Consider the following 17,072-nt stretch of genomic DNA (forward strand, 5'->3'; position numbering starts at 1 on the left):
CTGGAATCCCCCCCCCCAAAAAAAAAAATACTGGTCCCCGCTTTAATTTGCAGTTTAACGTTACGTCACTAAAAAAACGTTGTTATGATAAGATAAAATAAGATAGTCCCTTATTAGTCCCGCAGCGGGGAAATTTACAGGATTACAGCAGCATAGTGGATACAAGAGACATAGTAAAAACAAACTATGTATCAAAACAAGTAGTATAAATAAGTAATAATAATAATAAAACATAATATTAAATATAAAATAAGTTAAAAAGTAGAAAAAAAATATGATAGACAGAATAAAAAGATGCAGATTGTATAAATTATAGAAACTTCTGCAGAAGAATGCTTGTTCGTGCTCATAACAAACAGCAGCGCTCAAAGGAGCGGAGAAGGAGAGAGGAAACAAGCGCAGAGGAGCCAGAGGGAGGGAGGGAGGGAGGGAGACGAGATATCCCCGGGGACGAGTTTAGGGATCGCGGAACATGTAACCTCCCTCTGCCAGACTGTACGGCACGAGAGACGGCACGAACCTCCCACAAGCTCATATGTCAAGGTCCCGAAGTCCAGACCGTCCCCCTTTAACTCATCTCCACGCCGAGGCTCTAAACTTTCAAGGGGATGACAAGGGTCAGGCGTGTCATCTGCCATGAGTGTGTGTGTGTGTGTGTGCGTGCGTGTGTGGCTATAACGCTTAATCTCTCCACTCGATGTGTGTGTGTGTGTGTGTGTGTGTGTGTGTGTGTGTGTGTGTGTGTGTGTGTGTGTGCAGGCTACAGAGGTGGAGCTCCATGATCCCGCTGTCTGCAGCGTGTGTGAGCAGGAACAGGCTTCTCTGGCCTTGAGAAGTTTTATCAGGAGGAAGAAGACACAACTGCAGCTCCAAACACTGAAGGGCAGACTAAACACACACACACACACACACACACACACACACACACACACACGATCTGCAGAGTAAGTGAAGGGTTCATTGTCAAACTCTTACTAGTCTCTAGCTGACAACTTAGTTATTCCTGTGAATTCCACTGATTCACAGGAATAACTATAATATTTTGTTCGGTTACAGGAGTATGTGCACCTTGGGGGAGTTTCTCTCACAGCCCTTCCATGCCGCTCACTGGATTTGGGAGGATTTACTTGGTGGAGATGTGCGGGTCACAGCAACCTGGGGTTGCCTTAGCAACCACTAAGGAACGGGGAGTTGCCTTGGCAACAGATGAAATGAGGGGTTACCCTGACAAAAAAGCAACAGGAACTCATTTAGAAAGACCTCGCTGTCCTTTTTCCGACAGATACTGCAGACATGATGGGCACCGCATTAACACAATGAAAAGGACAATGTTGCGCTGGAGTCAAACATACCCCCCCCCCTCCCCTTACCACTCAGCTACAGCTGTGTTTATGTTCTAACGAACAGAAACAGAAGTCTAGCCTTTGTTTCTCTTGAGTAGGAAGAAAACAGACTCACAAGGTTAGTACAAAACAGCCATTTATTTGTATCACTGTATTAAAGTTAAACACACAACACTATTCAGAGCAAATGAGTGGCCTTTTTTTTCTTTTCTCCTCCCCGTCTGTGGTCACTTGAACACTGTAAACATTAAAACAACATTGTGTTTTATTCAACTTCAATTAAACCTATCCAATTTATTATACTGGTACAAAAAATACACGACAGCATGCATTGCAAAAAAAAAATGTAAGTACAGTACAATATCTAAGGCAAAAAAAAAAAAAAAAAACAGTAGCAACATAGGCAAAATTATTTAGACATTTTATTAAGTTCCTTTTTGCATTATTGCAGTTACACGGTTAGGGACTAGTAAAGCTACTATCAAAGTCGTACAATTACATATAAACATCCAAAGCACTGATAAAAACCAAACAACATGAGGACATTAACAGACTCTGCATCCATTTCAGTTGACGGTTTATGAAAAAAGGTACTAAGACAATTTGTTAAAGTGGGGACTGTGGAAATTGTCCTGAAGCACAGATCCGTGATTTCAGCCATACACTGGGATGTACAGGGCTGATCTTAGATCAGTGTATTGGACCGGGTCCCTTCTAAAGCCGTCCGAGGCTGAAGGGGAAGTAGGATCTACTCATCGGGCTTCCTCTTGGGCTTCTTCGGGTTGCGGGAGCGGCTCTTGGCCTTGCACAGCGGGCAGATGGGAGCATTACGATGGATCTGCTGGTGGCAGGATAGGCAAGCCTGGAGAGAGAGAAAGAGAGGGGGGGGGTTAGAACCATTGCTTCACGTCATGTCTCTCCTGCCGTGCTGTAGAGATGAACATCTTTGTCAGGTGGTGTTTGGGCGTGTCTGACGCCTGAGGTTGTTCTTTTCTGTATTTAACTTTAGGGTGGTGTCCGAGTTTGTTTTCAAACAGATTTTTCTAGGAGCTGATTGACATTAACTACGACTTATTAACTGAACAGCTGCTTTGTTTTAAGCTCAAGACCATTCACACTTGGAAGAGATGCCTTTCTTTCGCCGTTGCAGCTATTTTGGGTCAGTGAGAGGAAATACCTTCATAGGTGGGGGTTGCTGTCTGAAGGTGGCCGTCTGGCGTGCGTCTTGCTTCCTGGAAACCTGAAGCTGCTGTGCTGCTGCTGCAGCGGCAGCGAGGGATTCTGGAATGGCGGGCTCATGCGGCTCCTTCTGCCACTCTGCTTTCTGCTTCTCAAAGTAGCTGCTCGAAGAAGAAGAAGAAGAAGAAGAAGAAGAAGAAGAAGAAGAAGAAGAAGGAAAAAAAGAAAGAAAAGAAACCTGGCTAGTTTATGAATCATATCACAGTTGAGATTATCCCATCTACTCTGTGTATCAAGAGATGTGGAAGTGGCAAAACCAGATATAAAAGAGGCTAAAATTGAAGAAACATTATAGTCAATCTCACACATCCTCTGTATGTGAGCGAGTACTTTCATTGTGAGGGTGTTTGTCTGCTTGCATGCGAGTGTGTCCATGAGTGCGGAGGGCTGGGAAAGAAATGTGGCCTTGGACTTTATGCCTCACTGGCCCATTTTCAAAATAAAAAAAGTGATATCCCATTTCTTTAGGCTCTCTGGTTTCTCTCAAAATAGGTCTGTGATAGCGAAGAGCATGAACAAAACACATGTAATGGGTTGTATTTCTTGTAAGCATGATCCACCAAGGCCCCAACAAACAGAATATTAATTAACAGTGATAACACTTGAATCACCCCCCCAAGGCCTTAATTACTTTTCTGCCACCAAAAGTGTTTGTTTTTAAAATCTCCCAAATATCAAGCCATGAATCTCTGTCTCTCTCTGCGATGAGCTCTGTCTACTGAGAAAAAACACAGAAGGGCAACGCAAAGTCGGAACTTTCTAAGTATCTCGTAAATTAAGGAGCACACCACGAGAAGGAAAAGAGAGACGCCTACCACCTGGCCACATGAACTCATAATCTGAGCGCTCGCAGCCCAACACGGCCAAACTGAGACGCCGGGCCTGCCAACAATGCTGTCAGCGTGCAAAGCAGTCCAGCAAACTTTCGACACAACTGAGGCTTTTCATTTCTAAAGACAATTTCACTTTACAGCACATATCCCTGCTAACCAAAAGGAGAAATAACAATACACGTTGAAACTCCCTTGTAGTACCCGTGAGTAAAGGTAGTACTGGCAGAATCACTACGGGCAAACTGGGTCCATGTTTCCGTCTGGTGATGGATGTCCGACTGCTCTTTGTGCAGCTGGGTGTGTCTGCATCGTTGTGCATAACGGGGACATCCTGACGCTTGAATGGATTTATTGCTCAGCAGTTTCTGAACACACAGAATCTTGAGGTGGTTGAGGTGGATGTAAATTTCTGAATAGGCTGACAGAGCTAAAGAGACCCTCGGATACTTCTCCGTGAGCCTTAAATTAATCAGATGTCTTCCGCACATCAAAGACTGTGAGCTGCAGAGACAATAAGTTGATTTCACTGAGTTTGATCAGATCAAAATGCCCAACGCTCTTTCGAAAAAACACCAGAGTTAAAACAGAGTGGTGTTTTTCGAGAAAGAGCGTTAGGCATTTTGATCTGATCAAACTCAGTTAAATCAACGTACTGTCATAATCCGCTTCCTCTGTATTTGTGTGCATGCATGCAAGCATAGTCCGTGTATAGTTGGAAATATTTGTTAATTTTTTCTCTATAATTTCACTAGAAACTGTTGTATTCATTTTGCAATAAAGTTCTTAATAAAATGAGAAAATACTCATACTCAATACTAATATTTTTAAATATATAATTACAAAATAGGCTTTACCATATGGTTATTTTTTTATATAGACAATTTATTTATTACTAGAAAACATGCCATTTTGTAATATATATATATATATATATATATATATATATATATATATATATATATATATATATATATATATATATATATATATATATATATATATATCGTTATAAAAAGGTATGAAATGACCGATATTGAAGTGGAAAATGTTGGCCATATCACCCAGTCCTAACCCAAACACAATTACAATGTCTTTGTTCAAAGCATGGCATCTGGAATAAAATAAATGTCTGACTACCTTGAGATAAACAAAAGATCTAGATGTCAACAGTTTACATTGGGGCTACAAAAGCCAGCTCAACATTCCATAATAAATGAATAAGACAAATATTAAACTCAGGAAAAAGCAGAACCTCAAAATCAAATTTGGGTTCCTCCAGACTACTGATGACCAGAAGACCATGGCCCACTCAAAAAATAGTTCCTTTAAAATCATCTATGCAACATTTGTCTGAAGCTATTTCATAAGCACCATTGCAATTGTAAAAGATGTAATCCACCTCAAATTTAAAATCACATTCTTCTCAATATTTCATCACACCTGTCTCACCATAACATTCACCTCCTCAAGGGGAGCTCCGTCTGTACCGACACTCAGAATAGAGCGATAGTAGCTCTGCTCATATCCCGCCATAGTTCCATAATGAACTGGAAATATGTGTACACTTCAATCTCAGTGGGCCCGGGACAGAGCACCATCGTGTTTATGATTAAGTTGCAAATCGGAAATATTATATTCGATAAAAATATCGATATGTTTCCAGGTATTGTATCAAAGTTAGAAATTCCAGTATTGTTTGATGATAATACAGTACAAGCTTTGAATTGCTAAGATATAGTTATGCAGTGTCCTACGCGGACTGGATGGCATGCAGCAGATGACAGAACATTCATTACAAAAATAAGAGACTTGACCTGGACTTGTTACTAAACTTGAACTTGAAAAAAAATGCATCTCTGCCCCTCACCAGCCAACTGAACTATCTGTAAACACTATTTATAATCCTGTTTGCGATTACTTGTGTTCTATTGCACAATGTTGGACTTGTTACTTGCTAAAGTGCATTTTTATCTGAAGGCAGAAACCGGATGAATTCTCTGCTATTTACCTAATTCAGGCTGGAAAAAAGGCAAATTTGGCTCATGCACTGAACTCCAATTCATGGTAATTCTAACAATGATGCGTCAAATGACTTCGCTGCTGACGTGTAAATGCTATTGACATTATACTCTGGATTAAGTTCATTTTTGAGTAACTGTCAACATAAATTAATCTGTAAAAATCAAGTTTTGAAGAATTCACAAAACACTAGTAATGTACTGCTCACACTCACATGATCAACTGTCAATTATTATTCTATTTTTGGTTATGAACCAATCCTAACGTAATACAGATGCCTCTATAGGACCTTAGTGTACTACAAGGCTCCTTTCTTGGACCATTGTTCTTTGTGTATGCTAAATTTACATTGCCTATAAATTAAATTAAATCAAATAAATGATATGAAATGAACCAATATACACAAATGTGATGAAGACAGTATTCAAAATGTGCTGGACTTTTCAGTGATGTGATTTGACTGTTTATATGTGAAAAACCACAATGGAAATTAAGTTAAAAAGAAAACCTGTTCATTATGCCTGCGTGTTTCATACACATGTTGAAAAAATTATTTTGTTATTTATGTCTGAAGGGGCAAATAATCAGCTGTAAATCCACTATGGTAACAGGGAAATGTTCTGAGACCTAAAACATAGTTGTAAATGCACTGCAAACACTATTCTTTCTTCTTTTCAAAATAGTTTCACTGTACCTTGCATGCATTTTAGTGTATGTTTGTTTGTGTGCGAATACTGACTCCAGGGAGAGCTTTTCCTCTTCTTCGTTCAGGTTGGGGAGTCTGTGGAGGCCTAAAGTCATCCTGAGGGCATCGACGTGCTCCTTCAGAGGTTTGTACTCATCATGCAGGCGCCGGGTAGTTTCTAGCAGCTTATTCAGGTCATTCTCCGACTGCTTGATGGTGCTCTCCATCTGAGAGGACAGGAGTGGGTATTTCAGAAAGACACAAGTAATATGCTCTGTATAAGCTATTCGTGGTCGTACCTGGTCATTACACGTTTTATACTGGAATCAATACAGGGACTGAAATTTACATATTTACTATGTGTTGTTGATCTAGCATTGTTATTCTCAGGGCTGTTGCTAACTTGTACTCATCTGAGAGCTGAACTGAGACTTCTCCACAGAATGCGTGCATCTCTGAATGGAGGACTCGCTCACCACATTTATATCTGCGTGGATGAGCCGCAGCTCCTCCACGTGGGCCATCTTCTCTTGCAGAAGCAGATCCATCTCTTGCTTGTACTCTTTCAGGTGCTTCTCCTCAGACTCCAGAGCATCAAACTCGGTCTTCAGACGAGACTTGATCTTCTGCATCTGGACCGTCTTGTTCCTGCAGACAGTGGCACAGACAACAGAGACCAACTGTTAGAGCGTTGCCCTCACAGACACAAACAAAACGAACCCCCCCTCACAAAAACAGCAAGATCTAAAACACCAGACATTATTTTTCTCCCCATCTGCCATGCAGTGCTTTGAATTTGTATCCAATTATGAATCACTTCACAGACGTTATTTGTGCATCGATATTAAGTTAAGCAGAATTACCACAGCAATAAAATAATGTATTATCTGCGTGGATTAATGTTACTTGTTATGCACATCTGCTACGCAGTTACTAAGAAGCAAACTAACACCATTCTGCCGCCGGTGTTTATAGATATAATGACAGACCGATAAGCTACCTAGCTAAGCTGCTAGCGTAGCCACATAAATAATTAGTATCGAACATCTGGCATTTTGTTGATACACATCTGGAATGTTGACACATGTATGGGCCAAATATGCACTTTAGCTCCAGCTTCTTTGTGTCCATGTTTCGTATTCAGCCTGTGGTGATTGTTTCCTCCAACCCCGGTCGGAGACGAGCTACAACTAGAATAGCAAAAGCCCATTAAAGCCAGGGGTTCGCAGCAGACTGGCTAATATTAGCTAGCTCAGTAACAAAAGCCAAGTCGAGGGGCTCACTGTTGGCCGGCTAACGTTAGCCAAGATAACGTTTATCAATGCGAGTCAAACCTCGGATAACAGCTGGTTTTGTTCCACAGTCTCACCGTATTTCCAGGATGTTTTCCAACTTGCACATTATTTCTTGTTCGTCCGACATGGTTCCGCAGTCAATTGTCGTTCAAGCTGGCCAGCTCAGTTAACAGTAAGGCCACAGTGGTCTCCTTGTTGATAAAAACACAATGGACGGTGTGAGCGCGCAAACGAGCACGCGCCCGCAACGTGAAACAGTGGCTACGTGTGATGAGTGGGCACCGCACGAGTTCTCTGTCTAAAGTGAAGTACTAAGTAACTTATTCTTCCCTCATTCAACCGTCTCATACACGGAAGCGACTCCACGTGAACATGAACTGTAACATTAAATTGACAAGTTACATTTACAACAGATTTCTGAATAATTGGAGGGACAGGAAACCTGACTGAAAACCAAAAAAAAGATGATATATCATGGAGTAGGTCATGTTTCTCTCTACCAACTAGTTCATCAGCGCTGTACTGCAGCTACAAGTGAAACACAAGGAAGAAACACTCCAAACATAAAATACAAAACATGTTAAAACAATTAAATAAAATTATACATTTTAAATACATTTATATTGTAGAACTATTTAAAAGTACAGCCCTGGTAGTTACCACACGCTGTTGAGCAGTTAGCAACAGGCCTACAAACACACCACCACACTAACCCTAAAAATCACTGTACGCCATAACTTGCGCTGAAAACATTAAGTCAACCGATTATCAGATTAGGAGACTGTGCTGAAGCCTTCACTACCACTGGAACACCAGGTGATACTGATTTGTGTACCTCTGTAAATGGGTTTGGGACACGAAGATCATGTCTAGGTTCTAGATAAATGATACTCAATGATACAAAATCCAATCAATTTAAGAGGAACAGTCTCCAAAGTAAATGAAGGCTGCCTCTCTAAAAACATGTGGGCCTCAGGCTGCCGTTGGATTAACTCAGAGAGAAGCAGCCTACTTGGGAGCAATACAATGGTCCATTCTCATTCCATAATAATCCTTGTAGGTATTGCAAGCAGTTTCATATGACTCCGCAGAGAAAAGGCTACTACAAGCACCTCTCTGAAGAAGGGTTTCGGCTACAGATTAAAAAAGTACAAATGTCAACCGTAAGTAGCTTCCCTTCATTTTATATTAACTTAATTTTCACCGTGATTCACATAGTTAGTTTGACTAGAGTTTGTGAACCTGCTGTGTTATTTAAAGGCTTCCAGAAGGCTTCGGCCCGTAGCTCTTAACCTTAAGAGAGAATTCTTAGTGGAAACCGTGTGACGATATCAAGCCCAGCTGCCAGATGTTTCTAATTGGTTGTGTTTGTTGTTCCTGGATTTATTGTGTTTTGTCACGTTATCAAGATAAACCAAAGCTGAGCAATTCTCTTCCTCTTTTCATGAATATTCATTGACGCAGTCAGTCTCCAGAGGATGATCAGCAAGGCTTACAACAGTTGTACATTACTGTAGTTACTATTATTGTTAGCGTTATTAGGGGCACTAATGAAAGCCTGCCTTGTTTTACTAATCCCAGCACAGTTTATGAGTAATGAAGCCATCCACTTCTCCTCTATTCTGTTTCTTTTTTTTTTTCTTATTGTACAAATCAGTCTCAACAACTGCAGATATGTGTATGCGGTTTGATACCAACGCACAAGATTGACCCTAAGTGGGTGTCATTGTTTTGACCCAGTCGTTAATACTCATGCATCATGGAATGAACCCCATGTTCTCAGTTAAGTCTAAAATATACTGTGGGCTTCATTTTGTGATTGTAGTCCCCACCAACCTCTTGCGATTGGATGCTCCTGGTTGAACAGAAGAATGTAAGGAACACTCTTTTTGGTCATTTTTCTGTCAAACAACCAAGAAATGTAGCATTGTTTCAAAGAACAAACTAAATGATCACAGAATTGGTAGTGCCTTTTTTTTTGTATTTTTTTTGTACCCAGCTGTTGTTTTGCATGCTCCTTGATGCTTCTCCAGTGACACAGATGAATGAGCAGCAGGGATCTTTGTCCTCCTGTGGCTTAGTGTGACTGTTTTCTCTGGCAGATAAATGTCCGAGTTACAACCATGGACGCTGAGCTGGAGTTTGCCATCCTGCCCAGCACAACTGGCAAACAGCTTTTCGACCAGGTACACTGTGCATTACAATCAAACAGGTGCTTTGACAGGCAGGTGTGTGATTGTGCTACTTATTGGTACGTTTAGATAGTGAAGACGATCGGGCTCAGGGAGACCTGGTTCTTTGGCCTCCAGTATCAGGACAGCAAAGGCTTCTCCACCTGGCTCAAGCTCAACAAGAGGGTGAGGAGAATGTCTGAGTTTGAACTTTACATCCCTTGATGGCATAGCTCGACTCCCCCGACATCTGGATTCAAATGAAGATGTAATCATGCTTATGGTTTTGGTTATGCTACTGTTACCCCATTGAGGCTAATTAGTACGTATTTCTTCATTCCGGCTTCCCTCTGCTGTGGGATGCTGATCCCCAGGTGACGGCTCAAGATGTGAAGAGAGACAACCCTTTGTTGATTAAGTTCAGGGCCAAGTTTTACCCTGAGGATGTCACGGATGAACTGATCCAGGAGGCAACTCAGCGCCTCTTCTTTCTGCAGGTTGGAGATGAGCACAAGCACATTGCTTTTATGAGGGAAATTTGCGACCCTGAAACATGGGATGGAAAAGATGGACTGTCCTAATCACTAATTCATTTCATGCTTAGATTTGTATTGGTATGGATAGAGAAGGATCAAGACCAACTAAAAGGAGCACATGATTCATATTAAAATAATAGGAATCAGTTGAAAGCACATTAAGAATCTGGAAAAAATGGATATCGCAATGCAATGAAGGCTGTCTCATGCAAGTGCACCCAGCAGATGCATGAGACAAATAAGGAATCTCAATCAAAACAAAACACTAAACCTTTAACGACCAGCGGGGGTTCCATGATGACTCATGCAGGTCCCATTAACCCTCTGGGGTCTTCCATTAAGGGAGTACATGCACACAAAAGAGGGTCCAGGTGCACTGAATTAACACCAGAACACATAGGGTTTCTCCCTCTGTAAGTCACGTCAACATTAACACCATTGTGTACGATACATACGGCATCATAAACCATTAGGGATTTGTGTGTTGAAGCAGATCTTTCAGTTTTTTTCTGTGTTTTAGGTAAAAGAATGCATCCTAAATGATGACATCTACTGTCCACCCGAGACTGCGGTGCTCTTGGCCTCGTATGCGGTTCAGGTCAAACAAGGAGACTACAGGAAAGACTATCACGTATCGGGATATCTCGCAAGAGAGAAGCTGCTGCCACAGAGGCACTGAGTCCTATGGTTATGAGTGTTAAGCAAAGTTCAACTTAATTCTAGTTTCAGCAATCCGAATTCTAACCGGTGTGTCCTCTTTACTGACAAAACCAGGGTTTTGGAGCAGCACAAGCTGAATATAAATCAGTGGGAGGAAAGAATCCAGGTGTGGCATCAAGAGCACAAGGGACTGCTGAGGTGCTGCAGTCCTTACTTCATCAAAAGCCATTCATGCATTTTTTTTTGTAAGCAGGTGTTCTGTAGCTCATTAAATTACTCCACACCACAGAGAAGACGCCATGGTGGAGTACCTCAAGATAGCCCAGGATCTGGAGATGTACGGGGTCAACTACTTCAACATCAAGAACAAGAAAGGATCAGAGCTGTGGTTGGGAGTGGACGCACTGGGGCTGAACATCTACGACAAGAAGGACAAGTAGGCTGCATTTTCAAAATGTCTCTGACAAGCTTGTTGTGAATCAATATATGCTACTTCATTCATGGTCCCCAGAGGTCAACTACTACTGACTTTGTTGATGACCTTCCATCTAGCATCACAATGAGGATGACTTTTTCCTCTCTTTTTTATAATTTTTTTGAAATATCGCAACAAGTTATTGAATGGATTGTGACAAAATGCAATACAGATATCTATGGTCCCCAGAGGATGAATCCTAATGACTTTGGTGATCCCTGAAAGATCCCAGACAGACTGAAAAGGACATCTACGTTTTGCATGCTAATATACCAAACTAAGATTGTGAACATAGATTCAGCTAATGTGCATCCTCACTGTGAGCATGTTAGCGTGTTGAAGTTAGCATTCAGCTCAGAGCACCACTGTGTGAAAAGTACAGCCTCCATGAACTGACCTATTTTTTCTCAGAGTGTCGTAATTATGTTTTGACTGTGTGTAAAAAAACATGATAGGCTCTGTTAACTAATGTGGTAAAACATGCCAATATTTTACAGGATGACCCCAAAGATTGGCTTCCCCTGGAGTGAGATCAGAAACATTTCCTTCAATGACAAGAAGTTTCTCATCAAACCAATCGACAAGAAAGCTCCGGTATGCAAAACAACAACATTATTGATAGTGATGAATCTGCAACAGCTTCAAATTCTTTGAGGCATGTCATTACGTGAAATGTAGCACAGGCCACACTGACGGGAGGTTTAGTTAGCGGGAAACTTGCTATTTTTTCTGCATACCTAAAGTCAGACTTTGTGCAGGTATGTTGATCTGTGAGCTTATCTTAGCTCAACTCATGGGTATTTGTGGATGGGATTAAATAGCTGCTCCTTTCGCCAGGGTTTAATACATAGTACTCATTATTTTAGCATTAGCAATTTTCATGAAACAGTTTTCCCAACTATCCTACAAGAACTTCTTCAGAGATATGCATATTCATATTTATTTGCTGTGACTATAAACAGGTGATGCGAGAGAATGTCATATCATAGTTTAATGACAGCAGCTGCTACTTGATCTCATTAACGAACATGAATTTAGCCCCGCACTTCAATTTGCCTGCATGCGCAGACTTCAGGAAAGCCAATGGTTTAGAAAAATTAAGTTAATTATCCCAAACAAAAGCAACCCCTTCAGGACATAAACCCATTATTAACTGTAAAACAGATCTGATGATGTGTCATAAATCACTGAATGCTGATTTTTTTTTAAAAGGACTTTGTTTTCTACGTACCCCGTCTTCGCATTAACAAACGAATCCTGGCATTGTGTATGGGGAATCACGACCTGTACATGCGCAGACGTAAGCCTGACACCATCGAGGTGCAGCAGATGAAGGCCCAGGCCAGGGAGGAGAAGAACAAGAGGCAGATGGAGAGGTGAGGAAAGAGGACATAAAGAAGGCTTATTTAAAAAAAAAAAAACTTTTACAGTTTACAATGTGTTCTCTCTGCTTTAAGAAAGAACTGTCAGGGGATCTAGGTTTTTTTTCAGATGTGTATTTATGCACAATTCTCCTGTCAGGGCTCTGCTCGAGAGTGAGAAAAAAAAGCGCGAAAATGCTGAAAAGGAAACAGAGAAGATTGCTCGTGAGACCATGGAGCTGATGGAGAGATTGAGACAGATTGAAGAGCAGACAAAGAGAGCTCAAGATGGTCTGACAACTTTCTGAATACAAATGTTTCTCAAACTTGAGTTTTATTTTTTTCTGTTGAAGAACATCAAAAGAAGCGTGCAGTGCATTGAAATATTTGTGATTTTAGGGTCTCTAAGAAGCATATACTATGTGGGCCTATCTGGGTATATGTGTGTTTCAGAGCTGGAGGAGCAGACTCGCAGGGCTCTTGAGTTAGAGAAGGAGAGGACAATTGCTCAGGAGGAGGCTGAGCGGCTGGACAAAGACCGCAGAGCTGCAGTGGAAGCTAAAGCAGCCCTGCTGCACCAGTCGGAAAGCCAGATCAAGAGCCAGGAAAGTCTGGTAAAAAAAACAAAAAACACATGCAGACTGGTTTTAATTCAATTCTACTTGAATCGATTAAATTATGAAGTGGATTCATTCCAAACCCTAAAAGTGAGAAAAATTTACTATTTTCCATGATCAAGAAGTCATTATGGTATATTTACATATATTGATCAAGTCCACCTGTAAGCTAGAAACTAAGGTATTGATGTCATCAACTAATTCACAAATTCAGCTTGATGGTATACTTCAAATTATTCCTATTTCCAGCTGACTGAAAAGCAAGGCCATTTACCTGGGCCGTGTTGCTGCATAACACCTAAGTGCAGGCACAGACACGCACACACACGTATTCTCTCTAACACACACCGACACACACACAGGCGGAGCACAATGACCTCAAATCAGGAGCACTCTTAACTCTCTTCCCATTTGTGTGCGTCTGTGTATAGGCCACTGAGCTGGCAGAGCTTACCTCTAAGATCTCCCAGCTGGAAGACGCCAAGAAGAAAAAGGACGAGGAGGCGAATAGATGGCAGGAAAGGGTGAGAATTAATGAAAGAACCACAAGAGAGAGAGAGAGAGAGAGAGATAAAGGATGAATCAAACATGAGCAAAAAGGGATGTCTGACACTTCTTAGCTTTAGGCTCGGGTGAAGCAGATGCAAGGCGTCGATCCACACACAGAGTAGTATATCAGCAGACTTTCAAGTTGTGATTGTATGAACTTTATTAGTGTCACTTCATTGTCACAGGTAGCAAGCCTCAGCCCTGTGATGCTATAGTTGGTTAAAACAAACCATTAAATGTACACAAAAAGATTTACCAAAAGTATATGCAAATCTTTGTATACTAATAAGAAGTGCTATACTGAACTTGCAGTCGCCACATTATTTCCACCTTATTTTTTAATGACCAACAGAGACTGATGCACGCAATGCTAAGAAACCCCTTAAGTCACAGAAGACAACATATTTGGGAAAGTTTCCCTTCATTAGTGAGCGCTGTACGAAAATATCTTCACCTGGGATTCAACTGGTGGTGGCCAGGTTACCCAAAACAAAATATGTCATCGTAGTTTATGTGTTATAAATATAATTTGTCAAAGTTTTTATCCGATTATGAATCAGTCTCAATTTAATACTGATTCTTCTATCTGATCTATATAAGCAAATGAGACCACCATTGACAAGACAGGCTATTTCCATGTAGTTATTCTTAATACCGATCGCTAAACTACAAAATCTCTGGCAAAGGCATGACCCGCTCTACTCCAGATTGACATGGCAAGAATATCAGGGTAAGTCAATCAAAAGGCAGAGTAAGGCGGGTCACGCCTCCACCATAGTAGAAAAAAGTATCACCGTTGGGTCTGATTCCTCGCAACATCAGACGCTACAATTCAAGGCTTCCTGTGTTTACATTCCCAAAGGCAAAGTTGGACCAATTAAAAGGATTACGTTGTAATTTGTAGGTATGGAGGATACTGGGGCAGTATCAGCAAAGAAAAAAGGATTGACCGAAGAACAAAAAAAAATAAAATCTAAAAAAGGGGCGATGTTAGAGCGCGCGCAAAAGCAAGAGTCAACCTGGAGAAAAGCTAGTAGGCTCCTTGCACTTGAATGTCCATCCATAGCAGCAGAGATTTGTGTGTGTTGACAGGCAACGGTGGTAGAAGCTGATTTGGAGCGAACCAAAGAGGAGCTGAAGACTAAACTCATGGGTGTCAACATCCAGGACTCGGTCCACCCTCATATGCATGAGCACGACGAGACGGATGAGAGCAGTGCCGAGGCGAGCGCCGAGCTGACTTCTCCAGGCATGGTCCGAGATCGCAGTGAGGAGGAAAGAGTAACGGAGGCCCAGAAGAACCAGCGGCTGCAGAAAAACCTCAAGGTAAAGTTAAGTGAACGCTATCAAATTCCCTATTTTTTTTCTGTTCTCTCGTTCACTGTCGGGTCAGAGGTCATGGTCAGGTAAAGATTAGCAGTCCCTGGGCTGTCCTGGAGCTTTTCAGAGTGTGTAGACATTTTGCACAGGCATTCATGGTCCCCAGAGGATGAGCCCCACTGGCTTTGGTGAGCACCTGGCTTTTTTGTATATATATATATTTTGTTCTCTAGTGCTCTAAGTTGACATTTTATTATGAGTAAAATATATCTTGACAAATATTAGATAGAGGCTTTGATCCTCTGACTTTTCATCTGGCCACATCAGCTCGAAATATAAATTCTTTGGTATACAAATAAATACAGACAGACCCATGTCCTCGGTCGCACATTGAGTTTTGTCCTAATTTCCAAATGTTAGCATGCTAACCGGCTAAATTACCTGATAAATATTAACTGCTAAACATCAGTATGACTTCGTTGTCATTGTGAGCATGTCAGTATATGCTGACATAAGCATTTAGCTCAAAGCACGGCTGTGCTAAGTACAGCTTCAGAGCCGCTAGCTGAAGGCCTTGTTTACAAAGAAAGTCTTGATCACTGACTTCAATTCTTCAGAACAGTTTTTTTAATAGTAATTTTTAAAGTAACTTTCATGTAGAACTTGCGTGGAGCGACGTGTGCTTTAAGCTTAATATTACTCAGCTGTGTGGTGGATGCCACTTCCTTTTCCCACGTCTTGGAGTTTGTGGTTCAGAAATCACATTTTTGTTGCTGCTGTGAGATTTTGAAAGTGTTTTGGTACATTCTCTGCGTTGCCTGTACACACAGTCATTTAGAGGTTTTGACTCTCCTCTAAATATGGCAGCTTAATTGCCACCACAGAATGTGTTTCACCCAGAACTAAGTGCACTCTGCATAATAAAACATCGTCATTCTATTAGTTTCATACAATTCGCAAATCTCATCCAGACCCAGGGCTGTAACAAATGAAATAACATTGGTCTCTATCTCACAGCCCAAATAAGATATGGTACTGCGTAGAGGACTCAACACAAAACTGGACTTAATAACTATGGACAATAGCGTGCTTTCAGATGGGGATTGAGTGGAGTACAGGGGTCCCGGGAGAGGGGCAGGGCTTCTGAATGGTCTCCTAAATATTTTGAGGAAAGGGGATCTTATTCACTGTGTGTTTGTGTTCTCTTTCAGTTCCTGAGCATTGAGCTGGCTGGAGCTGTAGACGAGAGCAAAAAGACCCCCAATGACCTGATCCATGCCGAGAATGTGAAGGCGGGCCGTGACAAATACAAGACCCTGCGTCAGATTCGTCAGGGTAACACCAAACAACGCATTGATGAATTTGAGTCCATGTGAGAGGGGCTGCAATATAGGCCCACTCAGACTGAAGGATAGGTGATGAAATAGAACACATCGAGAGATTTTAGAAGCATGTAGGTGCAGATTATTGCATAGGTAGAAAATGAACCTGACATAACGGGCTGAATATGACGGCAAATTATACTGTTGCCGCCTTTAATGTCCATGATTTTAATGTAATTTCATCTGGAAACAAGTCACAACTGTTCAAAAAAATACATTACAATTACTTAGAATAAAAAAACAAAACATTCACGGTCCACTTGAACCATCATCTATGCTGTCATTTATGAAAAGGTTTGCTGTTGTTCTTGTAAATCGTATTACAATTCCAATCATGCCAACTGATGAAAATGTTAGACGTTGATTAATGAAAGAGACGACATTTAAGATACTTCCCTCAAAATGTTTTTCTCATTGCAGAAATAAAAAAACACACTGAAACACCATGGGATGTGCTTGTTTGTCCATGTGAACGATCACGCGTCCCCTTAACTGGGCCTGATCATGCCATCATGCCATCAAATAGAATTAATGATCAACCTCAATGTCCATCCAATACAAATACACAGAAAATGAAAACATTACAT

General features: G+C 41.2%; 2 protein-coding genes across 2 annotated transcripts; one reads left to right on the forward strand and one right to left on the reverse strand.

Moving 5' to 3' along the window:
* Positions 1-1,462: 1,462 nt before the first annotated feature.
* On the reverse strand, positions 1,463-7,652 carry zc4h2 (zinc finger, C4H2 domain containing). Its single transcript, XM_068714366.1, has 5 exons — positions 7,489-7,652; positions 6,596-6,767; positions 6,174-6,346; positions 2,521-2,683; positions 1,463-2,205 (listed from the first exon to the last, which is right to left on the reverse strand). The coding sequence occupies exons 1-5, from the start codon at positions 7,539-7,541 to the stop codon at positions 2,092-2,094; spliced, it is 675 nt and encodes a 224-aa protein (XP_068570467.1). The 5' UTR covers positions 7,542-7,652; the 3' UTR covers positions 1,463-2,091.
* An 841-nt stretch (positions 7,653-8,493) lies between these two features.
* On the forward strand, positions 8,494-16,860 carry LOC137875282 (moesin-like). The gene is made up of 15 exons (XM_068714376.1): positions 8,494-8,577; positions 9,240-9,287; positions 9,517-9,600; positions 9,676-9,771; positions 9,960-10,082; positions 10,642-10,793; positions 10,896-10,979; positions 11,071-11,217; positions 11,754-11,850; positions 12,469-12,632; positions 12,778-12,908; positions 13,071-13,231; positions 13,666-13,758; positions 14,876-15,109; positions 16,315-16,860. The coding sequence occupies exons 1-15, from the start codon at positions 8,494-8,496 to the stop codon at positions 16,477-16,479; spliced, it is 1,863 nt and encodes a 620-aa protein (XP_068570477.1). The 3' UTR covers positions 16,480-16,860.
* Positions 16,861-17,072: the final 212 nt, after the last annotated feature.

The sequence above is a fragment of the Cebidichthys violaceus genome, unplaced genomic scaffold (genome assembly GCF_023349555.1).
Source record: "Cebidichthys violaceus isolate CVI_PGR_0920_01 unplaced genomic scaffold, fCebVio1.0.p SCAF_2, whole genome shotgun sequence".
Lineage (NCBI taxonomy): Eukaryota > Metazoa > Chordata > Actinopteri > Perciformes > Stichaeidae > Cebidichthys > Cebidichthys violaceus.

Excerpts from the sequence above, each read along its gene's own strand:
- zc4h2 (XM_068714366.1), bottom strand. The coding sequence starts at position 7,541 with ATGTCGGACGAACAAGAAATAATGTGCAAGTTGGAAAACATCCTGGAA. Across the intron at positions 6,768-7,488 it reads GAAAACATCCTGGAAATACG|GAACAAGACGGTCCAGATGC; the intron begins GTGAGACTGTGG and ends CACTGTCTGCAG. Across the intron at positions 2,684-6,173 it reads GAGGAAAAGCTCTCCCTGGA|CTACTTTGAGAAGCAGAAAG; the intron begins GTCAGTATTCGC and ends TTCTTCGAGCAG.
- LOC137875282 (XM_068714376.1), top strand. The coding sequence starts at position 8,494 with ATGACTCCGCAGAGAAAAGGCTACTACAAGCACCTCTCTGAAGAAGGG. Across the intron at positions 9,772-9,959 it reads GGCTCAAGCTCAACAAGAGG|GTGACGGCTCAAGATGTGAA; the intron begins GTGAGGAGAATG and ends GCTGATCCCCAG. Across the intron at positions 12,909-13,070 it reads GACAAAGAGAGCTCAAGATG|AGCTGGAGGAGCAGACTCGC; the intron begins GTCTGACAACTT and ends TGTGTGTTTCAG.